The 25,226-nt window shown below is 40.2% G+C and overlaps 2 protein-coding genes across 4 annotated transcripts; both read right to left on the reverse strand.

Annotated features, from left to right (window-relative positions):
- Positions 1-358: 358 nt before the first annotated feature.
- Positions 359-17,424, reverse strand: PHF10 (PHD finger protein 10). Of its 2 annotated transcripts, XM_088534867.1 has the most exons (12): positions 16,918-17,424; positions 14,569-14,675; positions 13,916-14,046; positions 13,038-13,121; positions 11,691-11,824; positions 11,424-11,573; positions 10,621-10,730; positions 9,642-9,795; positions 7,107-7,262; positions 2,521-2,629; positions 2,057-2,245; positions 359-602 (listed from the first exon to the last, which is right to left on the reverse strand). In XM_088534867.1, exons 1-12 carry the CDS (start codon positions 17,422-17,424, stop codon positions 517-519), a joined length of 1,917 nt encoding a protein of 638 aa, XP_088390993.1. In that variant the 3' UTR covers positions 359-516. The 2 variants fall into 2 exon arrangements, with proteins under 2 accessions (XP_088390993.1, XP_088390994.1); XM_088534868.1 differs by lacking the exon at positions 7,107-7,262.
- A 2,311-nt stretch (positions 17,425-19,735) lies between these two features.
- Positions 19,736-25,196, reverse strand: DYNLT2 (dynein light chain Tctex-type 2). Of its 2 annotated transcripts, none has more exons than XM_088534872.1 (4): positions 25,079-25,196; positions 22,285-22,488; positions 21,615-21,724; positions 19,736-19,873 (listed from the first exon to the last, which is right to left on the reverse strand). In XM_088534872.1, the coding sequence occupies exons 1-4, from the start codon at positions 25,157-25,159 to the stop codon at positions 19,786-19,788; spliced, it is 483 nt and encodes a 160-aa protein (XP_088390998.1). In that variant the 5' UTR covers positions 25,160-25,196; the 3' UTR covers positions 19,736-19,785. The 2 variants fall into 2 exon arrangements, with proteins under 2 accessions (XP_088390998.1, XP_088390997.1); XM_088534871.1 differs by having other exon boundaries at positions 21,566-21,724.
- Positions 25,197-25,226: the final 30 nt, after the last annotated feature.

Consider the following 25,226-nt stretch of genomic DNA (forward strand, 5'->3'; position numbering starts at 1 on the left):
GTCAACAGGACATTCCTTGCTAAATGCAATGCAGCATACAGTATTCACTGAAAGGAATTGACAGCACACTTGCTCTCGCTTCCTTTAGTTTTTCCAAGAGCAGTTTTTCTTTGGTTTGGTCTTAAAAAGCAACCAGTTGCTATGCAAACAGTGTACATTTAAATTGCTCTGTAACTTTCTTTTCACAGAGTTTACTGATAGGTGCACTGAAATGAATAAGTATGTTAATACAGTTTTATACGAACATTGCATGTACAATTTGAGTTTCATTATTGAAAGCATTCTCTTTTTGAATGGGAATTTGGATTTTCTATCTAGAGATCTGATAGAACAGTTAGGGAATTTTATCACCAAAAAATTGTTATATAGCCAAAATTGAAAGTTTATTTGGTAAAAAGAAAAAAAAGTGGTATTGTTCCTCTCAGAGTGGTTGGTTAAATAGCACCAAATTATCACTTAAATTTGTGCAGTTAAGTTTTGGACAAGACTGGGGGGAGGTTGCTTGTTTTGCTTTTTTTATCCCTCCTTGCTGTTTTTTCCCCTTCTTCCTCCTCTTCTGGGTACAGGAGAGTCTTTCTGACAACAATCACAAATCCAGCGACCTAAGAAAAAAAAGTTATTAATTATTGGGAAACTACCTTTAATACTCACTCCTCTAATTATGCACCTTCCACCATCTGAAAAGGTGCTAATCTATTTGTAATAGCTCCCTAAATGTAAATAACCAGTGTATTTTCTAGCACGTGTAGAAAGCAGCATACAGAATTCACCCTTGGTTGCAGACTCTGTAGCAGTTGGCTACAGATGTTTATAAACCACAAGAAGTAAGAGCTAGCACTGCTGAGGTGCTTATAAGAAACAAAACTCAACATATTGTGTTCGAGTTTGTAAATTCAGTTTTCATACAAATGACCACAATTTAAAGTCCTGGACAATTACTTGGAGCAGAAATGAATGGCAGGGGGAGAATGCAGCCATTCTGCAACTGTGTACTAGGCTCCATTCCTCAAATTAGTGTCAGTTATTCCAGTGCAGTCAGACAACACAGATTAAATGGCTATCAGGGTGTGTCACCAGACCTTGTACTAAAATTCATTTGAGGGAACAATAATGGGTAGAGAAAAGTGCAGGAGCATTATTTATTTATTTATATTACAATAGCTGGAATCAAAGTTGATTTGGTAGCTTTATGGTTTTCTAGGAACATAATCTACTGCTTCTAGATTCTGACCTTAGGACAGCCTGAAAATTAAAGCAGCCACAGAACATGTACTGATATGACAGCTGTTTTGAGTACTTCCTAAAATGGGAATATACAACAGAGATTTGCTCATATTTGAATGGGAATACTGTTATTACTGAACTTGCAGCCACTGAGCACTTAGGTATTCATGAATTTACTGCATAAAATGGATTTAGTATTACACAAAAACTGAGAATACTGCCAGTATTCTTTACAGAAGAGGAGCTTTCTTTACACTTACATGAGTTGGCTAGGTGATATGAGTGATGAGGTAACCTAGAAGTACAGGCTGCCTGACATGTAGGTACTTTACTTCCAGCTTTGTGTTTTTGTTTGTTTAAGGGCGGAGGAGAGGAAGGAGTTTAGGAAAGTGTTTACAAGTATTAAATGGAGCATACTTCTTAATTTAGAAACTGAAATAACAGCACAAACATTTTAATGTGAAAGCTATACTCCAGCAATATGCAGCAATGCAGCCTCTTTACAGGTTTCTTTTATGAAGAAAAGTAATTATTCTCTGTGTTCTTTGGAAATACAAAAAAAAAAAAAGTATGGTTCTGGGCGAGTCTACTTGGATTCTGTTATAAAAAACGATTATATTTCCTAATCCCTAGGAATTGCCAGGTTAAACTGTAACCAACCAAATACACAGAAATAAATCTTATTAAATTCATGTCCTGCAGTGTGCATATGCTTATTCCTAGCCTTCGTCCTCTTTTAAACTATTCTTTCATAAGCAATGCATATATTAATCCTGACAGAGAAACCCCAGGACCCAGAGTAAGTGGGAACAAGTAACTCTTGTTTTATTACCTGAAGGGATTGCGTCAAGCCCCACACAAAATGTGTGATAACCACGGTCACATACATCACAGAACATCATTTCTTCTTCATGGTGAGGCTGCCCACAGATAATGCATGTTTTACACTCCATACACTGCCAAGGGTAAGTCTTAATCATAGCAACAAGCTCCGGGGTCATATCAAGGCAAGAAGGGTGGCCTAGATTAAAATCAATATTATTACTATTATGTCTGAAATGAAATTGAAAATTAGTTAGTCTGTTTGCTCTTATAGAGGCTGAAGTTTAGCTCACCTTCCAGTAAGATGTCTCAGTGCATTGAACATGCTTATATATTAAACAGAGATGAGGTTTTGAAGGAGGGCAGGAAAGGCAACTGAACTGTTAGTACACATTTGGTTCACTAAATATTTCCACAGAAAGATTTGGCAAATAAAAACCCTTAGGAATCCAGTTAGTGTATACAGATACTTACCACTGTTGTCACACTGGGAGCAATGTATAAGTGCTTCAGCTTTTCCTTTCTTGTTGGACTCCTTACCCTTCAGACAAATTCCACATATAGCATTTGGAATGACCTTTGGCTGGAAGGGTAGAAGAGGGCTATAAATTCATTCCAGAAGAATTTATAGATTTAACAGGAAATGTAATATACCTCCTTAATTCTTACAAAATAATAAGATGTTATGGAGGTGACCCTTAAAACATGACATAATCAACAAGCAGTAGCATGTAAAATCTTGCACTTGACACAGGTTGCAACTGTTGTTGCAACAGAACTATGTACTACTGTAAGTTTCTTCCTATAAATTCATCAGCTAACATTCCCCCTTAATGTAAACTAAATGTGGTACAGCATTAATGATTTTGGTATTTCTTTCCAAACAGAATGCTTATGAATCTCCATGCCCATTTCCTGTCTATGGAAAAAATAAATACAATTTTGCATTTGTACAAAGTTTGTCTATTTTTGCATTTGTACAAAGTTTGTCTATTTAAGAATTTTAACTAAATTGTAAAAGTAGTAAACTCAACACTTCTATCTTTAAGGTTTCAAAATATTTTATCAGCTTACTCCATACTGTTTGATGATTCTTGTGTTCAGTCATAACTGCATTAAGAAGTACATATCCTCATACTTGGCTATAGATTTACATTTATAAAATTTCAGGTGATTATCTGGTGCATATATGTGGATTAATGTTTGTGTATTAATTGGGTCCAAATCTCCAAGCTTGATCAAAACCAAGCAAGAAATAAGGCACTAAGTATTTCAGAAACATTTCACTAGTTACACTTTTGAGCTTTGACCATTACATAATGAAATTAGCAAGAAACAACGATTAAAATTCATACAGTCCTCAGTGGTTTAAAATCTACTAGTACTGGAGTTTAAAAAAATGTTAGCCACTAAAGAAAGTTTGAAGTGTATCCTGGTATCTCATAGTTCTAAGGAACTAAATGACTTGCCAGTATGGAAGAGTCCCAGTAAATTACCAAACATGCGTGTGCGTGTACAAGAATGAAATTAATAAAAATGAATAAACAGAACTATATGTAAAAAATATCTTTTGGAATGCAACTCATCCTTAAATGCATCTCCTTCCCCATCCAGTTTGTTTTCTTCTAGCAACATAATTAGTATCTTAATTCATTTTTAAGTTCTCGGGATGCATTACTTTATTTCAAATTTCTGAAATTTTCAGTCTGCATTTTAACTTAGAAATGTTGCCACAGTCTGCTTCAAACTGTCCGACCTGAAGAGTTGTATTTAAAAAACAAAACACCATACAGTTAACTTCCTTTTCAAAAGATGACAGAGGCATTCATACAGACTTTTTTGCTTATTTATTTTAAAAAAAACATAGTCAACCTGTTTTATACATAAATATAATAAAACAATAAAAGAAATGAACATTCACAAATGTCTCTACAAAATAATAAATATAATGAAAGCAAAATACCACACATCAAGTCTTTTACTGTCAACTACTCTATGTGTCCTACATGTATACCTTTATACCCTGCTCCTCCCAACAAAAGTGGCACATGCTCAAACCTCATTAGTGTTGTCGCATTTAACCCTTCTGTCGTTTAGGCTACATTCTAATTTTTTTTTTGTTGTGTTTTCATCTATATCTAAGTAAACCAACCTTCTAGAATAGCAAGTGCACTTCTCTAATGAAACTTCTAATTTCCTTTATCAATTTGTATTTTGCTGCCTTTCACATACGGCAGCAAATTAAAACCAGACACTCTTAGGTCAGTGTACCTGTGCTGGAGTATGTGAAATTACATTGGATTCACCTAATTCTAAAGTTTACTTCACTTAACTGTGTTAATCATAAATTGTGTGCGTTTGAATGTGGGAATCACAGCCTAATAAAATTCCACTAATATGGAAATATTTCTAAAAAATGAAAAAAAAAGGCAAGACTATTCACATTTCAAAACAATTCAAGTTCTACCATCATAAATGGCTTTTAGAAATGCTATGTAAAAAGCGTATCAAATCCAAATGGGAAGTCCCAGTATCCTATTTGACTTAGTAGATTTTGCTTTCCACGTATTAATCTTGCAGTAAGGAAAAGGAATACATAGTTAAAATGAAGACTACTGCATAAGTTTTAACTTCCATGTTGCTGTGCTGCAGCCCTCAAACATCCCAACCACACTCTTTTCATAAGGTCCTATTCTGAATGCAAGGCATTCTGTTTTCATATACAGTGAATCCAAAACAGAAGTGTTGTAAAATATAGTTTCTCAATACATTTCAGTTTTATGTGCAAAAACAACAGTACCCTGCATGTGCAACTGTAGTAGCCAGTCCTGCAGCAACGAAGACTCACTACTTTTAACATGACAAAGATGTAAAACACGTGCTACCTGTTCTCTGTTAAAGAACTGACAAGAAAAATGGCTCCGTATAAAATACATAATTTCTTTTACTTAAAAATAACTCAGTGAAAATGGGTGAATCCCACTGCACATGGGATATGAATATGCATACTGTGGCTATAACTAAACATTTGCTTGTTGATGCCATAACAATTATCCTTCAATTGTAACTAAATGTAACCAAAAGATTACTGTCCTACAAAAATATTCAAATATTAGAGAATGATACAGAACAAAATGTTACAAAGACTTAGCAATCACAGGGACAACATTTAAATCAGTTAAGCCTTCAAATCAAAGTGCCTGAACACTTAGGCACATATGGTATATTATTATCCGGTGACTTTAACAAACAAGAATCTGTCTTACCGGTTAAAACAGATCATGTAACTGGGTTTACTGAAAGCATTTAAACGTTCCCACAAACAAGAAAAACAATCCTCTCACCCTCCCGACACCAACACCACCTTTAAAGTATCAACAGCCTGATGCAGAGTACACTGACATTGCAAAGATGTGACACTGCAAGTTTACAGTAGTATCTTGTTATTAACACAACTGGTGATTTTGAATCCATTTTCAAAATGAAATGTTACATTCTACCAAAAGTTTTCTACAATAGAAATTCAGAGCTTTAGAAAACGTTCAGCTCCATTGGTTTTCTCTCTATGCATTCAAAAGGCCATTAAAAATGGAGCGACCAACTGCTCAAGCATCTCGCAGCTACATGAAACTTCTTCCTGTAAACCAGTGGCACACAATCTCCAATACCAAGTTAAACAAAAACAAACAAGAAAGAAGCTCCATCTTTGGATTTCATGTTCTTGGAATATTTGTAAGAATTTTAGGTCTATAACAAACCGCAAAGTTACATATATAAAAAATATCTATGGTACCACAGTCCAAATCTTTCTTTTTTCCTAGTAAGTTCCCAAAGAGACAAAACACAGCTGGAGCTTGATACTTGTTAGCAACTGCAGTAAGCATACTCATGCAGTTACTGTATTTAAAGAAAGTTTATCATTCAAAGCACTCCAAATCTTATTGGAAATTAACTTCTTTATAAAAGTTCTAAGTCCATTGTTAAACTGATAAATTCAGATAGTAAATAATAATGAGTATTAAATGCAAACCATCAACAGCTCACTTTTACTGGCATTTTTTTCAGCATATATCTTGTCATTGCCAAAGTGGCTTTTTGCTTTTTAATAGCCTTTTTAACAAGCATTCCTGATTGCTATATGCTAAACTTTACTCTATTGTAGTGTTTTTCTCTCTGTATGGGCCTGTTCCTGCTTCCATGTAGGTCAATGGAAAACTATTATTAGCTTAGTGGAACAGGACTGGGCACTATGTGCTCTGAAACTACTATATTAACCCCTTAGAATGCAGATTGATAATGCATAAATAATGCAAGTAAATTCCCATTTCTTCTGAAATGTATTTGTATGTTTAAACTTACTTTCATCTTGATTTTTGAAATTATTATATAATAATACTGATTATTTGGATCCTAGGCTTGGCAATTACTAGCTCATTGCTCTTAACATCCTAGCTAATTCCTTAGCTTGAATAAAAGCAAATTGCCTAAAAACTTTTCTACTGTAGCATGAACTACATAGAAAGCTATTTTCCATATACTGTTAAAGTGGTTACATAGTGTTGCCTGTACAACTGTAGTTCTTACCTTCCATCCTATACATTGTACCATTTCAGGATGAAAGACTATGTAAAATGAATGTTGTAAAAATATATTCAGGCATAAAGCTGCACTTTGCAGAACTGATCTCTTGGTATGCTGCCATACTAAACAGTAGGAGGAAAAAAAAAAATGAAAGCTAATACTGAATGCTAGTTTTGACCTGGCACACAATTCTGACTGCTGTGTTAGAGCTCCACTAATAAACACACAATGGAATTTTCTGATGCAAGGCCAGAGAATTGGAGAAGCTAACAGAAACCAGTCACCGTAGAGCTAGGGTAAGGGAAAAGCCCCATGTGAAATAATAGCCAAAAGGAAGTAAGGAAGCAAACAGATGGAGCACACAACAGGAGAGCAGCTAGTGAAGTACAGCAAGCAGAAGTTCCATATTACTGAAAAACGAGTATTTCGAGGTGAGGCTGGTCAGTAAAGAAGTTCAGTCAGGGGCTTTTTTCTTCTACCTTGTACCCAGGAACTGATTTGGACAATACAGAACGTTTGGAACCATCTTTTCTTGGAGTAGCACTTTTGTCTCTTGTTTTTTGTCTTCCCTGAAAAGAATCCTCCTGGTTCTCTGTGGCGCAATCACCTTCAGATACATTGCCAGACGAATTGTCCTATAATAAAAATACCATAGCTATATTTTTTATTTTTTTGGATAGACAGACAAGTCTTTCCTATGCCCCACAGCCAACGTAAAAGGAGGATACACCTTTCCTTCTACAGAAGCATGGGGTACATCACAGTCTAGAACGCCTTTTCTCACAATCTTGAATGCCTATTTTTTTCTCATGCTAAGAGACTGGCATCAGCAGTAGCAGTCATGTTTTCCAGATGATCTTTATTACAGTGCAGGAACTCAGTGTTAATTCTTTGAACCATTTTCCTTAAACGTTGGCAAGGAATCTTCTACATCAATATGCAGGATGTGTCCTTTACATAATAATTGGCCAGCAAAAAGTTAAAAGTGCCCTGGCCATGCATTAAACTACAAAATTGCATTCGAGTTCAATATGTGAAGGTTTTCTGCCACCCTCATCCACTATTTTCACCAGGAGCAATCTATATATTTCATTTGGATTGCAGCAGAAGAATGCCGTCAAAGGCTAAACACATTTAAATATTTCATACAGGACCAGACAGAACACATGCTGCAGTCCAGGCATTTTTTGAAGGATGGGGAGGCAAGAAGGAAGGGAAGAGGTTCAAAGAGGGCAAGAGAACAACGTAAGCATAATTAAGAGTAGCAGCACAAGATTTTTCTCAGGAAAAAAAGTGTTAATAAATGCCTTCGAAAGGCTTCAGCAGAAAAAAAATATATGAAATATATATAAATGATTAATATTATATATATATGATTAATGTCATTTATTACAATAAAACCAAATGGTCCATTAACAATGGTGCCCCAGAGTAAAAGGCACTCTGCACAAATATAATAATCACCAGTCTACATCCCAAAGCCTAAAATCAAAATAGACAAAACAGACACAGGGTAAGGGGAAGAGGATAACAAAAAAGCAAAGCAAACCGTAGCAAGAAGTGGTATGTTTCAGTTATTTTAGGGGAAGGGTTATTTAGGACAATTTAGGACCATCAAAATACTAAAGAGACTGAAGCGATTCAACAACAAGGAAGGGGAAAAGGAAAAGGTGTACAGTTGGATTCACTAGGGAGATCCAAAAAATGCTAAGTTCCCCAAGACTCAGAAACTGGCAGTGCCTGACAACTGTCCACTTTCATGACCCATAGAGACCTTTTCAAGACAATATGTCCCAATGGCTAAATTGAGAGCTCTGCTTCTATAGCCAAAGCCACTTCACAGGAATCTCATCTTCAGTTTTCTCCTATACCTTTCTAACACAAGCACAATCGTTCCGACTTCTGCATTCTGTCAATAAAATGCCTATGTGGGAAACGAACGGAGAGTCCGCTCAATCCAATTACTTCTCTTCACCATGAAGGGGAAGAGAAGCCAATGGTAAAGAGAACTGGCAGAAATGGCCTGAAGACCACCTAGCACAACTGGAGCAAGAGTAAGTCAAACGCTTGTGCTGACATTTAGCATGTTAGGAGGTTTTTTTTCTTTTTTCTTCTCCTCTTTCTCCCCACAAAACACAAGCGGAAAGGGTGCATGAACAGCTACTTCTCCCCTTTATAAGCCTACCAAAGTGACTCCTTCACCTCTTTGCTTAAAAGCATCTTGTGAATACTTACACAAAATAAATATTTCTATATCTAAGCTTAATATCGAACATACTGACCACTTAAAATACTAGTCAACTGAACTAGAAATTGTGGGTTTAGAATTTTTTTCCTAAGAGTAGGATTATACTTGTGGAAAGTGTTTGTCAACAACACAGTAACTATACCAATGTTTCAGTGATACTTGACAGCCCCTCTGAGGCTCAGCTCCTCTAGACAATTCAGAACTCTATCAAACAGGTATGTGAAAGTTTCCCTTAACTTCCAGAAACAGTTAATTTTGTGTTTGTATCCAGTATAGAGAACATATATATGTTGTTAAAGTTGTACTCTGAAAAATAGAACAGACTGCTTTTAATTATTTTTAGAATAAACCTACTTCTATATCACAAGAAGAAAAAGTCATTAGGGCATCACCTCCTATATTCTAGCAATAGATTCTGTGGAACTACAGATCTCTGCACAGAAGTGTTAGCAACCTGTCCCATCAGCTGGTGGAAAGGGTTTATCAAAGGAGCTGCAGTTGGGAAGCTTCTTCAAGGTTTCTTTAAGAGGGAGGAGAGGGCTTGATGTTTCAAATATTTGTTACACTTACTTTAAAATAAGTAAAATGGAAAGCTGGAGAATGGCGTTATAAAATAAAGAGAAGCACTAAAATAAGAATAAAGGAGTACTTTTATTTGATCCTCCTTCATTTTGCAGATGTTAAAGATTCTGCTATGAAATTACTGAAAGTTAAAAGGTGAAGGGAAAGGGTATTTTTGTTGAAGAATATTTTCAATTTGTCTCACCGAATTGCCTTTGGTTTTCCGTTTTTCATCACCTCGACCTTCTTCTGCATCATCTGAATCTCCATCACTGTCTAATGCAGGCAGCTCAGGATCCAAGGGGGGCTCATAAAGAGCTGTGTTTAATGGTAAATAACGGAGTTCATCAGGAGAGTATCTAAAGTTAAAAAAAAAAAAAAAAGCGATGTCTGTGCACTTTATTATATACGTACAGACATACCTTATAAACATAGAACACAAAGTGCTCTGTAAAGTAAGAAACAAGGATTATTACAATTTCCTTTTTCAGGAAAGCCCATAAAAAGCAGGTAAAGTTCTCTAAATTCAGTAAACACTTCTCCTCAAAAACGTTTGCCAACCTAGTTTTAGTCATCTTTGTGTAGGCAGGTATTCCTGGAAGACAGGAAGAATATATTTGCAATGTTCCAAACCTACACAGTAATAAAAGGCCACACAGCCCTTATAAACCCTCTCCGGACCCATGTTACTATGACCAACTGACTTTGCTTATAGATAGATGCACAGGACCCACACAACATGTGCACAACAGTTCTAAGGCTGACACACAAGCAGCTGGGTTTTTAAAAAGTTCAAAAAAAGACGCAAGATTGCCACACAGAAATCAAGCTTACATTACAGCACTGTCACAGTGACATTAATTTTAGCACACATGGAGTGGCAGAAGTTAAATAAGCACACAAGGCAAGCAGGAATTAAATCGTTTTTTACTACAGTAAACATGTGAGCAGGCCAAATCTGAGGCATCATCATACAAGATGATGGTGAAATTACTGCTGCAGCCAATATCACATGTTTTGTTGCAGAGAGATGTCAAATTCTACATCTATGAGATTAGCAAGGGCCTCGAGCACAAAACTAATTCGAAAATTTACAGTAAATATACACATATGCTTTTCATCAGATAGATGTGGACAAAATAGATCAGTGCAACAGAATCAGCAGTTAGGATGCTTTTAAATACCTTTTGTAATACTCCTGGAACTGGCCGGGTATGAGAGCCACTGGATAAGGACTAACCTTTGTTCTCTCCATAGGTAAGATTTTGTATTTTCCTTGAGGCACCTGGATAATCTGTATTGTTCAATAAAAAACAATGAAATTTTTGTTTCCCATTCAAACTATTGAGCCTTCCTCACCTCCCAAATATTTCTGAACTAACAAATCTCTCCCGTTAAGTTGGAACGGCTGAGATCTTCAATCCAATTCATTAAATCTGGAACATACCCACACAAAAAAATAATAGTCCACATTCTAACACAGTCCACTTCTAACAGGGGCCTAAATCAGAACATGTAAGCCCTCTGTAATAGACTGCCATTTTTGCTTTTACTGCCTTCAGGTAAGCAGTGCAGTCCTGCCTCAAAATGCAAGCTAATTTTTGTTTTTGGATTAGAAATAGTATTAACAAAAACTTCTTAATAACTTAAACAATGCTACTACTGGGAAGTTAAGAGATATGACAAGAAATAACACTGGAATTAAAAGAGCCCTCTTGCAGATATCTACTTAATTAGAATAAAAGTTTTCTCATTAAATATTTTTGAGATAATTATTTTCAGCAGCTTTACCAATATAGTGGTAAAACTGTTTAAGTCTTTGTATCAAAATGTATCATATTTGAAAAAAATAAAGTCTTTTTTATTATAAGGTAGAATGATACAAAACAAACAAACAAACAAACAAACACACCTTTACTAGAACAAGCAAGGAACTACCTATTGACAAGAAATTTAACTTATTGATAAGAAATGTAAGTATCCCTACATGTGTCTGTAAATCAAAATAGGCTCTTCTTTCTTCCATTCTCTCCCGGTTTAAATTACTGTTGAACTCTGCAGCTTTCTTGGCAGCTTTCTTTATATATTCTGGAACTTTACTAGCTTCTACTTTCTGTGTGTTCTGCTGTTGCATTTGCTGAAATAAAAACAATTTCATTAACTCACACACTTTTCAATACACATTGACAAGTGCTTTTTTCTTATAGTCCACGTTTTACAGATCGGATTCATTTAACACATACTAATTACTTACAGAGTATTCTTTATAGTGATCTGTTATCCGCTGACGTTCCTTCTCTTGCAGTATAACAGAATACTCAGCATGTTTGGCAGGGTATTCTTTAATCATAAGATCAATTACTTCATCGCTACGTAAGGCTGTTAGACCTAAAAGAAATAGAAGCAATAATTATGCTATCTGGCAAAATTAGTTGTACATTATTTATATCCTACAAACTCTTGGAGCAGCCAGAGATGACAATCTGCTACGAACAAGGTGCTCTGTGTCTTTTCCTCTCACTTTCTCCCTCTCTCAAGCAGGGGCGAACTCGAGCCGTTCACTTACTGTGACTCCATCTGACTAAAGAGTTTGCTTCTACCCTAAGAGAAGGGCTCATTTCCTTTCCTGCTTACAGTTACAGAACCCAAAACCCACACTCACAAGGACTCTGGCACCTATGAAGTAGCCAATTTAACTCCTTAAAATAGAAGTTAAATTATTAAAATTGTATTTTTTTTCTTCCCCCAGAGGAGGTTTATGCTATCTCAGCAAGTTAGATGAATGTATTAAGTTTGAAAGCACAGTAGATAGGACCAGGTAAGAAGGATGTCCCCTCCTACTACTGGTGAACTGTTAATTCATTCGCTAGTACAGAAAATCTAATTTAAGATTTTACAAATTAATATTCACTGAGAGTAATAAGGGAAGTTGAACAGAGATCCCCAACTCCTGATGAAGATACTTAAAGCTCTGAAGTCTGAAATGCCTCCGACATAAAAATCTCAGCTTGCAAATACGATACAGAACTAAAAGTAAAATAAAATAACAAAAAAGAGAGAGAGAGCTTCCAACATAATTAATCTCCATTCACTGAGAATACAGTGGAGGCTGAGTTATGTTACTACCACCACATTTTTTTTTTCTCTCAAAATAAGCCATATCAAGGATGCTATTCCATTACAAATATATTCAAGTGCTTTAACCTACACCTTAGGCCAACTCCCATATGATATTCCAGTGTTTGCTGAGACCCAGCTAACTCAAAAAACAAAACCACCGTGTACTTTTTAATTTGAAGTATCACGCACATTTCCAGAAAGAAAAAAAAAAAGGCACTAATTTAATTTACAACACAGAAGGTATTTTGTTAAATCATTAGGGTTTTTTTTGTTTTTTTTTTTGTTTGTTTGTTTTGTTTTTTAAATAAACCTATAATAGCAATATCTCATCATTAATTTACACAAACCAAACCAATTTTCATTTCAAAATGTAACTTTCCAGTTCCGGCTGACACAATTCTAGTCTATGACACTGAATCATGTTATCAGTATGTCATATTTTTCATACCATAGCAAGAGAACAAAAAAATTGTTTTCTTACCTAACGTGCACTGAGTCTCTGTGATAACATTTAGTTCCCTGAGGTAGAGTTTCTCCTTGTGAGATAGATCTCGCCTTTCCAAATCTGCAAAGGATAAAACAACAACAATAAAGTGCAAATTTATTCAAAGACCCCCTAGCAACCTCCACCAGAGTAAGTAGAAGTATTTTGACAATTTTATCTCCAGGTAGCATAAGCCTGTATTCAATATATGTTCTAAGAATGTGAGCATTTTTTTTAATACTACTTTGGCCAAAATTATTATTTACAGATTTACTGAAGAAATTTAATTTTAATGGAAATGTCAGAAGAGCTCAGCTGCACAGAATACAGAAAAGCACTGAAGGCACATTCTTTTCTTTTAATATGCCTTTTAATAATAAATTCAATTACAGAAGAGCAAGATTTTTTCAGTTTCAATTAAATGAAGGCTTAAATCTTAGTATCTCCCAATTTGCTTTTAAATTCTTCCACAATATAGCAAGTGTGAAGTAATTTAGGAAACAAAAAGCAGAGATATAGCAGTATAACAAGAATTCACCAATGAAATCCTAAAAACAAAAAGCAAGGTAAGCTTTCACTTGTTCTTTAACCCCCAAATAAGACTTTTTACAGACCTTCAGTGGCAACACTGAAAAGCCTTTAACTGTTTTGAAAACTGGGGGATCATTTTCAACTAATGTGTTAGCAACAAAACCAGAAAGCACATCATGCATATCTTAGACCTATTTTCGTCAGTGTCTTTTATAGTCAATTGGCTAATTTGAAGTCTGATACTCTTATTACTATTTCAACGATCAAAGAGAAGATAGGAACTTACAAAAAAACAAACAAAAAAAAAACCAAAAAAAACCGAAGACTTCTGAAAACATGGATACCTGGATATTTTCTTTTAAAGGAAGTCACACACAAATATTCACTGACTTGCTCCTGAAGCATGTAGTATTCTCCTGTTTCATCTGGTGGCCACTTGTATTCTATCAAATTCTCAGCAGGAAAGTAGCTAAATCTAAACAAAAAAGAACACCCCACAAAAAAAAAATTCCTATTTTTATGTGAATGAGCAAATCCTATCAAAAACTGGACAAGCCTTTTAAAATACAGCATCTGCTAACCTGTTTCATTCAGCTACATCCCACCTCTCATACATTTCCCCAAACCTGCATTCATCAATATGTTAAACAATCACACAGGAAGAACGGGGTATCATGTGATGGGAGAACATAGGAAAACAGGAAAAATCAGGCACTCTGTCAAAGTTCACACCAAAAATATGTAGCATTCTGAAAGTAACTCAAGCTGTGCTTTTAATGATAAATTAAACTGTAGCATATTTTGCACAATTTTAAAATAAAATCTCTTAAAATTGGGTGGGGGAAAAAAAGGTACTCATAGAACATTGTCTCAGTTCAGAAAATATATGAAGAATATGTAAGCAGAGAAAGTAGAAGAGGCAATGCTTGAGCATATCTAGCAATACAGCAAGACTAACAATGAAAAATGTAAAAAAAAAAAAAAAAAACAATGTTACCCAAGGTCTTGAATAGAAGTTTCACAGCTCCGAGAACTGTCCCCTGAGCCCATACGCCGCCGTTTGGATGGTTGGCTACCATCATTGGAATTTTCTTCTGTATCATCCTGAAATGAAAATAAAAACAAATATTAAAGGTATTGAACTGACAACCAAAAATACCAGAAAAAAAAATGAAAATATATGGTCAAGCACTCCATTTAAATAAGCCAAACTATTAAAAAAAAAAAAAAAAGAAAAAAACACCTCTGTGCAAACAACTCACAGAGCAGTTTTCACAGCACAGCATTCTGTCTTATTACCCTAGCCAAACTCCACAGAGAAGCATGGAAAAAGAAGCGGGTGGCTTCCTACCTCGACCACCATGGCACAGGTAAAAGGGACCAAGCAGTGGCTCTGACCACAAAGTCCATCATTCCTGATGCCATGGATGGAAACTACCCAGACGGCATCAGCACGGCCAGGCAGCTGCAGACCCAGCAAACACCAGGCACAGTCAGTGAGCACAGTCGGTGAAGGCCAGGCCTCACTTGACACGTCTTGCTCTCACAAACAACAGCAAGGACGAGGCAAAAAGACCAAAACAAACAACTGGTAAAATCTGGCAGGCCACTGATTTCATTGACCTTCATGTGCTCTTCACTGCTTTGTCTAATAACACCAGACAAGAAAAGCACAAGTCTGATGTAATGCTCAATCTCGATAAATCTCAAAGCATTTACAAATGAGAAACAGAGGGCAGAAGTGTTCAGTGACTCACCCTATTCTTACTTGCAGCAGAGCCTCCAACAAAATAGCACTTTAAGTAACAGAAATTCTAAAGAAAGTGTAGTAGTATGAAAATATAATGTTTCATAAGTTCTGTGAAATTTAGGATAGAAGCATTAACCTGTCAGAAACAGATCCGCCCACAGCTACTGAATTATGGCAAAAAGAGTTATTAGGTCTTCCTCAGCAAATGTCTTTCCTTCTGCTATGTTTTAATGTACACTCTTAACACTTGAAATATTATTGCTGTAAAGAATTCTAGCAAATTAGAAGACATTACTTCTGTTACATAACATTTCAGAGTATAGCCAAGATAAGCCTCAGAGAAAAGATACCCATCTGTTTCCCGTATTTTTAGTTTATTCACTGTATTTCACAGCTCTTTACATGAGAAGTGTGATCCTCCTTGTGAGCAGGAGGAAAATCACACAGGGAGAGCAAAAATAAATGCAGGTTTAAACAAGCTCTGCTTCCTTAATGAAGTTATACTTACAGAGCCACGTATGTGGCATCTGCACAAGTATTAGCAATAACACTATTTCCTAGCATCGCTAAAATCCCATGTAAACTCAAATGGCACCACCCAACCAAAACATCATGCAGGAGAGGGTTTTTGTGACATTGCTCTGTCACCAGCAGCTCAGCCCTACGTCCCACATGTAAAACTACTGCTCTCCAAACTTCCTCAGATGCACTGACAAGATTCAAAGAGCCCAAGCTACACTGCTCTAGGAGACCTCGGGACGTTTTAAAAAGCTCCGTGCACAGCGACTGCGAGGAAGCGCCTGGCATCAGCTTCTCCTTCTGCTTTGACATTGATTAAATTCAGTATTGTTAAAACAACCCCAGTGCCGTACGCTCGGATCACAGAAGGGACAGTCGCCCTGCACCGCCACATCCGCTCTCCGACCTGCGGGAAGCTCCAGCCACTTCCGTCCCGCGGTCAGGAAGGCCAGGAGCTCCAACACTTGGCTGCAGAGGACTCTGCACAAAAAGTGAGCACAACCACAACACAGTCTTGAGTTTGTCCTGCACCGACAGGACAGTAAAGGACGGCCTTAGGAGTATTTTTACTGAAAAAGTAAACTAGAAGGCCAGGAGAAAGGCCCATTGGGCACTGAGAAATGCAGGTTCAGGTAAGAGAAACACTGGTGCGTGGATACTTATGAAGCAGGACACCGCGCAACGCTCCGGGCTGAGGCCCTCCTGCTAACACGCTGCAGCGAATCTAAGCGACAGCACTTCAAGCAACACGCGGGGAAACCCCGGGTTAACGATTTATCCGAGGAAACCGCGGCCGCGCGCGCTGCAGCGGGCGCGGGGCAGCCCCGGGGGCGGCGCTGCGGGTCAGGAGGCGCCGGGCGGCCCGGGCCCCTTCGGCCCCGCCGCGAGCCCGAACTCCGCGCGGGGGAGGCGGCGCCGCGAGGGCCGAGCGCGACCCGCCCCGCGGGACCCGGCCCGGCCCGGCCGGAAGCGCCGCCGGGAGGGCGCAGAGGGGCCCACAGGCCGCTGCGCCGGGGCCGGGCGAGGCCTCGCGGCGAGGAGCGGGGCCGGGCGCCCCGCCCGCCGCGCCGCTCTCACCTTGAGGGAGTGGGCGCCGGGCGTGGCCGGGTCGCTGTCGCAGACGCGCGGAGACAGGACGGCCGCCATGGCGGCCGCCGCGGGCTGGCCCAGGAGAAGCGCCGCCGCCGCCGCCGCGCGCCCCGGCCTCGCGCCGCGCCCGGCTCCGCCCCCCCTCCCCCTGCGGGGGGTGGCAACGGCCCCTACCGGCCAGCGCGGGCACGAGCGCGGCGGCTCGCGCGCCTCCTGCTCCGCCCCCCTCCGCGCGGCCCGCGGCGACCCCGGCCCGCGACGCCGAACGGGCGCCCGGGCCGCAGCGACGGGGCCGGCAGCGCCGCTCCCGCCGCCGCCGCCGCCGCGCGGGCCCGACGCCAGGGCCCCGCCGCCGCGCCCTCCTCCTCCTTCGGCTGCTGCTGCTGCTGCGGCGGCGGCTGCTGCTGCGCGGGCGGCCCCGCGGCCGGTCCGCGAGCGCGGGGCGGACCCGCCGCGGCAGCGCTTGGGCGGCAGCGCGGGGCGCAGCGGCAGCATCGCGCGGCGGGGCTGCTGCGGGCGGGCGCGGGCGGCGCGGCTGGAGCACCAGCCCCCGCAGGGGGGGACGGGCGGGCCGGGGGCGCGCGCGAGGCCGCTGCCGGCGCGGGGGGCGGGCGAGGCGGGGGGCGCGCAGCGGAGCGGAGCGCGTCAGGCAGCGCGGGGAGACCCCCCCCGCCCCCTTCCCTGCCCCCTCCCCGCTCTCAGCCCCCCGCCGGCGGCCGCCTCCGTGCAGCCGGCACAAAGGCTCCGCAGAGCCACTCCCCGCTGCAACAGCAGCCGGCGCCACCCCGCTACACACACACACCACCCCCTGCACCCATCACCCCCTACCCACACACACACACACCACCCCCTGCACCCATCACCCCCTGCACCCATCACCCCCTACACACACACACACACACACCACCCCCTGCACCCATCACCCCCTGCACCCATCACCCCCTACACACACACACCACCCCCTGCACCCATCACCCCCTACACACACACACACACACCACCCCCTGCACCCATCACCCCCTACACACACACACACACATCACCCCCTGCACCCATCACCCCCTACACACACACACACACCACCCCCTGCACCCATCACCCCCTACCCACACACACACACATCACCCCCTGCACCCATCACCCCCTACACACACACACACACCACCCCCTGCACCCATCACCCCCTACACACACACCACCCCCTGCACCCATCACCCCCTACACACATCACCCCCTACCCACACACACACAACACCACCCCCTGCACCCATCACCCCCTACACACATCACCCCCTACCCACACACACACACCACCCCCTGCACCCATCACCCCCTACACACACACACACACCACCCCCTGCACCCATCACCCCCTGCACCCATCACCCCCTACCCACACACACACACCACCCCCTGTACCCATCACCCCCTGCACCCATCACCCCCTACACACATACACACACACACCACCCCCTGCACCCATCACCCCCTGCACCCATCACCCCCTACACACACACACACACACACACACACACCACCCCCTGCACCCATCACCCCCTACACACACATCACCTCCTACATCCTTCATCCCCTTACACCCACACACCACCCCCCATATACATCACACCCCAACACACACCACCCCTCTCCACACACACACACACACACACACACACACACACACACCAAGAAACTGCAAAACTGGCAGGATGTCCTTGAGCTGAGTGGCAGACGTGCCACAAACCACCTTTGTTGCCTGCAAGCTGCTTTCTGCAACTCCCATGCAGGTTCTGTGGAGAATCCTATGCCTTTTGCCTCCATAAAATGGTAAAATGCAATCCAATGCAATCAGCCCACCAAGCATTTACAAATAGCAAGGACTTACTGTATTCCTATATTTATTTCTCTTCCATCTCTATCACAATGCAATTGGAAAGTGGCATCGATACTCCATTTCCAGTTCTAACACCCAAAGTCTGAGTACCATGCAGATGTGTCACAGCAGCTTTTCAAAATATGATCACTGCTGTGCTTGCTGGTTGTGCACCAATTTTCCATTGTCTTGTTACCCACCATATTTAGATCTCTCCACCCATGCCATTAGAAGCCAGGCTAGTGAATGGATCAAACTTGTAGATTTTTCTGTAGATTTTTCAAACTTGTAGATTTTTCTGCCAGCAGCCTGAACAATGAGTTGACATTTAATGCAAGTTTTGGGCACAAAGAAGCTGATGATTAAGCTCCCATTCTGTTCAGATTAATGTTTATGCAAAAACCCCCAAGTGTGACTAGCTATTAAGAAATAACAGGTAGGGAAAAAATATTCTGTAAGATTCTATTAAAATGTTACAGAATGCTTAAAAGATGTTGAAAATAGCTGACAGGGATGGCTTCCCATTTTACTGTGTGTCTACACATTCTTAAGCTGTGATATTCCATCATCACTACAAGAATAAAACCAAATCAAATACTGCTTTCTCTTACAAAGCCAACAAAGCACAAACTTTTAAACAAAAATGATACTCTCAGTTTATTGTAAATATACTTCCTAGCAATCCAGGCATGCACTAGAAAGTAATATTGAATATTTTGCAAGTTTATATTTACAACACTTGCTTTAATGTCCAAAACAAGATAGTTACAGGAGATGAAGCCCATATGTATTTAGCTAAGATATTTCACAAGTTCTGTTTCTTAAAGAATAGGTAAAATTAGCTGAAACATGTCAACTTCAATGTACTAGCAGTGTTCAATGGTAAAATAATGATGTTTTGAATATTTTCAAATATACCAAGTACTGTGGTGCTCAAAAATAGGAATGACTTTTAGAATATTACTCATAATAACAAGCCATTATCAAAGCCAGTGCAATAAAGGTTTCAGTTTCACATTTAGCTGAAACCCAGGTGTCTCTCTGAACATCCCAGACCCATCTGCTGGCAACCTAAAGGGAACAAGAGAACAAGCTATTTGTAAACCTACATAGCACAAATTTACATTTTTAAAAGAACATATAACATTTTACAGATGCATTATATGAGTTACAAGTAGTAAAAAACAACTGCAAAAATTCAGAGAGAATGAGTGCTATTTCACATTAAAATGCATTTTTGCTTGACACTGAAGCCTCCCCCCCAATCCTGTTGAATCCCAAAGTCTCTGCACCAAAACCTCAATTCTCAGGCTCACTTGTTAGCACTCTAAAATGTGCAGTACCCCTTCAAAATAATTTGATTAGATATCAATTTTGACAACAAGCCTAAGAAGTCACATCCTGCCTCCAGCAGCTCACTGCTGGCTATTTGCAATCATTCACTAGCCTTCCCATTGCTTGGGTTAAACTGGATTCAAAAGTTAAGTGAGCTGACCACTGAGAGCAGGCAGTTGTAGCCACCTCACACACCCCTTTCATTACCAAAAACAGCATCCATTCAAACTGCATTTTCAAGTGCAGGTTTGAGGGATCACTCCATACTAAACTACTGTTTATCTTTACAACCCCTACTTAAGTAAAAAGCAACAATATTAATGTCAGGTATTTGATAGATGGGCATTTTATGGAGTGGTAGATTGTCTATGCCTTAGTTAGAATTAGAAATCCTCATTAAAAGTCCCTATTTATTTTCTAGGCAAATCAGTTCATTTGCTGATGCCCTAACAGAGCCATCTGGGCAGAGGGTGGTGTGAGAAAGGACAATTAAAAATCCTGCTGAGCAGTAAGATAGTTATTTCGTTTCTTTTCGGTAGGTGCCTTCATAAATCTTTCCACACAGTATTTGTATTTGGCAAACACTTCTATCGGCCTTCACCTTAACATGCCTCGAGTGATCTGGATATAACTGCATGCACACCCTCTATCACTAAAGTTGCAATGAAAACTACTACTATTCAACTAAACCCCAAAACCACAAATGTTTCCAGCTCCCCTATACATTGGTCATTAATAACAAGGTGTGATTCCACTTCAGTGGGAGATGAGGTTTTAAGAGCCAATGACAAACGAACACTCCAAACTAGAATTGGTCTCTAATGCCCAGCAAGATACCAGAAGGTATGCTGAATGCCAAAGGGAGCTTACTATACATGTAAATTTAGACACAGTGCAAGAGAATCACTTTTGTTTTGAATGTCCCATGTTCAGAATAGTTAGGTTGTAGCTGCAAAAGTGTTTTAGTGGCAGCTATAGTGGAAACAGTGTTCCCATCCCTTTCCTTGCCACTCATTTCCTTACCATGTCACCCCTGTAACGTTTTGCACTGCCATGCCCTGAACTGACTAGAGATAAAAGTCCACTGGAAGAAGAAAAAAAAAAAAAAAGAAGAAGAAGAAACATTGCAGTCATACAATTACACTGGCAGAGTTCCCAGCTGAAAAAAAAAAAAAAAAAAAAAAAACGGGTTGAGAAGATAGTAGAGCTGCTTAGCTCAAAACCCACAACCTCCACGAGGCTGGGAAGCCCCTTCAACTGTCACGCAGAAGACTTCTCCCCATAAACAACCTAAAGGCTCCAAGATCAAGGCTTCCACCTAATTAATCACTGGATGTGGACTGAATGTGAATGCATACCTAAGAGAAAATACTGTTCAAAAATTGTTTTCAGTTTGCAAAAGATATTATGAATAATTTGTTTGCTCACATTTATTGCCTGACCTGCCTTTTCCACAATTAGAACGGACACGACGTACTTGTAACGGTCATAACCCAATTCCTTAATAGCTGTTAGTATTTCTTCAGAGATTGAAGCACACAGGGAGGGACTTGAAACTCCATCATATTTGGTTTCTTGAAGTTTATTCTATAAAAAATAAATTTGAAAAATCTTAATTTTCACCCTGGAGGTATTTTGCTAGAAACTTATACAGCGATACAGTCTTCTGGACTGTGGAATTGCAGGTTGTCTTTTCAAGGCCCTGCTATAATTGCTTCAATTTCATTCATCTCTGCTTGACTTTTGTATGAAATAGTCAGACTGTCAAGGACATCAAACGTGTATCATGCGTGTCATGTGGTATTAGCAATAATTCATTGAAGGAGTGAAGTGGCACAAATTCAAGATCAGAATCTTTGGAGAGCAGGATACTGTGGAGATCAGGATATTTTGGATTGTCCTGTACTCTATTTTGAAATAGGCAAAAGTTTAAGCAGCATCAACCCCATCTGAAAGGCATATGCTCAGTGACTACTTTGCACAGAGCCAATTTTAATAGCATTTGTGTAGTAAAAAGATTTATGTTGTATGTATGTAGTAAAGATTTATGCTCTTTTAAATTTTAGCACCCAATGTTATGATATAGCCTTTACAAGACAGAAATTACTTTGCAATTAAGCAGTTAGTCCATTAAAATCATACTATACCGTTAGTATCTCTTGAGCTTTCTTTCTTACTACATAATCCTGAAATTTATTATATGGCTCCAGTCTGTATGTATTGGCATATCTTATCTTTGTCCTGTTAGCTTTCAATGACAATAGGTCATTTTTCGTCAAATCTGTAAAAGACTCTTCTTCTACTGGAGCCATACCTGAAGCGTCATTTGATTGTTTCCTTTTTTCTTTCATCTGTGCAAAATAATAAAAATATCAGCATTAAATGTCAACAGTTTATCATTTATAGCTTGTAAATAATACTTTACACTGTATAATTAAGAAAAAAAAGAAAATACCTAGTCTAGGAATATCTTTCAAAAGAAAGTGGAAAAACTAAAAACAAGAAAGATGGCTTTTCTTCTGGCTTGAGACTATAGCTCCCACAGAAAAAGAGAACAGTGCCCAACTGCTGCTCAGTTTTCATTTCTTCTCCACTGACATCTAAATGAAGTTTGCAATTAAATTCAGCTGAGCAAACACTGTACACCAGCGCTCTGAATCCAACCTATTTTCTAAGTAAAGGTTTATGGAAATTGAGATGTGTCTTGTCTGAGACTGTTAAGTGCTTCCAGTTCATTTACTAGGCAATTTCACTTGTTCTCATTTTTTGTGAAGCTAATACTTTGAATTTGTTCATTTTCAAATAGGAATAAACATATTCTTATTTCCAGTGTTTACAATTTATCTTGGAACTTAAAAACAGAGTAGAAGCGCTTTCTATTTGTTATCAAAACTCTGAAGACTCAAGTGTGCTCTCCACCGAGCCTATTTTTAATATCATTCTCTTCAATATACACAGCAAAACTTGTCCCAGTAATACGAATGCAAACAGCAAAGCTGATGACACACACAATATATAAGCTGCTGACCTCCAAGCCTGACTTAAAGCAGAACTGTAAAAATGTAACAAAGAAAAAGAGAGACAGAAAAGCACATGGAAAGAGTAAGGTTGTGACACACACTACAGACGGCAGCCTTCCATGCCAGCTGCTTCCTGACAGTTCTCAAGTTTCACAATTCTTCAGTCCTTTACTTGCCTTTCTGAATACAAAAAAAAAAAAAAAAAAAAAAAAAAGAATTTAGGCCATATGAAATAACCAGCTAATTCCCAGAAGAGCAGAAGAGAAAAGAAAGGTACTAACGTACTTAAAGGCCATAGCATAGGCTGATACTAAAGGGTAAATGGAAAAAAAAATCAGGCACATACAGAAGGCAGAAAGATCTAATGAGAATTACTTTAGAAAAGGCACCATCTAGGGGCTCACAAATCTTACAGTCTCAGAAGCTTAAACATAAAGAAGCAACACAGGTTACTTTCTAAGAAATTACTCATGCATAAGCCCTATCTGCACTAAGGACACTTCTCACCATTAGGTAATCCTGTTACAGACTGGTGATGCAGACGGCCCTGAAGCAAATCAGCTGCAGGTATTTAACTACTGCTCAGAACATGCAGTGTTGGCATGGTATTACAGTATGCATGGAGCAAGCACATATGCACCTGCACTATGGATGCTTAATTCCTTCTGACTGAAGCTCAGTCACGTAAAGGTTATAGCCCCTATAACCTTTGCTCAGAGGAGCATACCAATTCATTTCAGTTAAAAATCTATCTGTGAAAAGTGAGAAAAGTCTAAGCAGCAATTCTTTGTAATCATGGCTACAGGAACAGTTGAACAGCTTCAGAATGCATAACTACTGCTGGAAGAAAATTGCTTTCAACACCACTACATACAATGTTGTTGCTTATCAGCAATGAGACAATTTTTCATAAATTTTTACCCAGTAAAGATTCTCATGCAAGACAAAATGACCAAGCATATGGTCTTTCAGTGCACCCTACTAAACAGGCCTAACTTGGACATGAAAGTAAGTGTGTTGGTAGAAGAAAGCTTTTTATATTTGAAATAAGCGCTGTTTAATATATCTGTTTTAACAATCGATAGCTGTTTTAAAGTATTAAAAAACACTTCTTAAATATGTCCTTAAAGGAGAACATGCCTTTTTCTAAGTTAGAGAAATAAAAAAAGTAGCACCCCAAGCTGGATAGACTGTGCTACAAGACAAAGAACTGTTCTTGTCTTTTTGTTATCTTGAGGAGGCTTTAAGGTGACATGCCAGTTGCTAGGTGGACTCTAGGATTATTAGATCAGGCCAAGCAGAGGGCAGGGTAGAGGGATCCCAAACCAGGCCAAGCAGAAAGAGGCACCCAAGAGAAGAGAGAAAGAGAGGAAAATAAGACAGACAGACAGACAGAAAGACAGACAGACAGAAAGACAGACAGACAGAAAGACAGACAGACAGAAAGACAGACAGACAGAAAGACAGACAGACAGACAGAAAGACAGACAGACAGAAAGACAGACAGACAGACAGAAAGACAGACAGACAGACAGAAAGACAGACAGACAGAAAGACAGACAGACAGAAAGACAGACAGACAGAAAGACAGACAGACAGAAAGACAGACAGACAGACAGACAGACAGACAGAAAGACAGACAGACAGAAAGACAGAAAGACAGAAAGACAGACAGACAGACAGACAGAAAGACAGACAGAAAGAAAAGGACACATGGCACCACATGGGAAGAGCTGGCCGTGGCTTGTCGCTAAGTTGTCACCAGATAGTGCCTCGGCGGGGGCGCAGCGGGGCCCGCCGCGCTCCCGCATGCGGAGCGCCGCCATAACGGTCCTGAGGGCGCAGCGCGGCCGCTGCGGCGGTTGCGGCCGTTACCTCCCGCCGCCATACCCTAACCCCTCAGCTCGCCGCGGCGGCTCACACTGTCTTTCTCGTGCGGGTGCTGGCGCCGCTTCCCCGCCGCCGGGGCGGGATGCTTCGACGCCTTGCCGTGCTTCTCCATGGCCCGCGGCCAGCAGCGCCCCTGCCTACAGGGACGGGACGGGACGGACGATCCGGCAGCTGGTGGC

The sequence above is a fragment of the Tinamus guttatus genome, unplaced genomic scaffold, assembly GCF_059628265.1.
Source record: "Tinamus guttatus ecotype Peru unplaced genomic scaffold, ASM5962826v1 Tinamus_guttatus_pri_ptg000601l, whole genome shotgun sequence".
NCBI lineage: Eukaryota > Metazoa > Chordata > Aves > Tinamiformes > Tinamidae > Tinamus > Tinamus guttatus.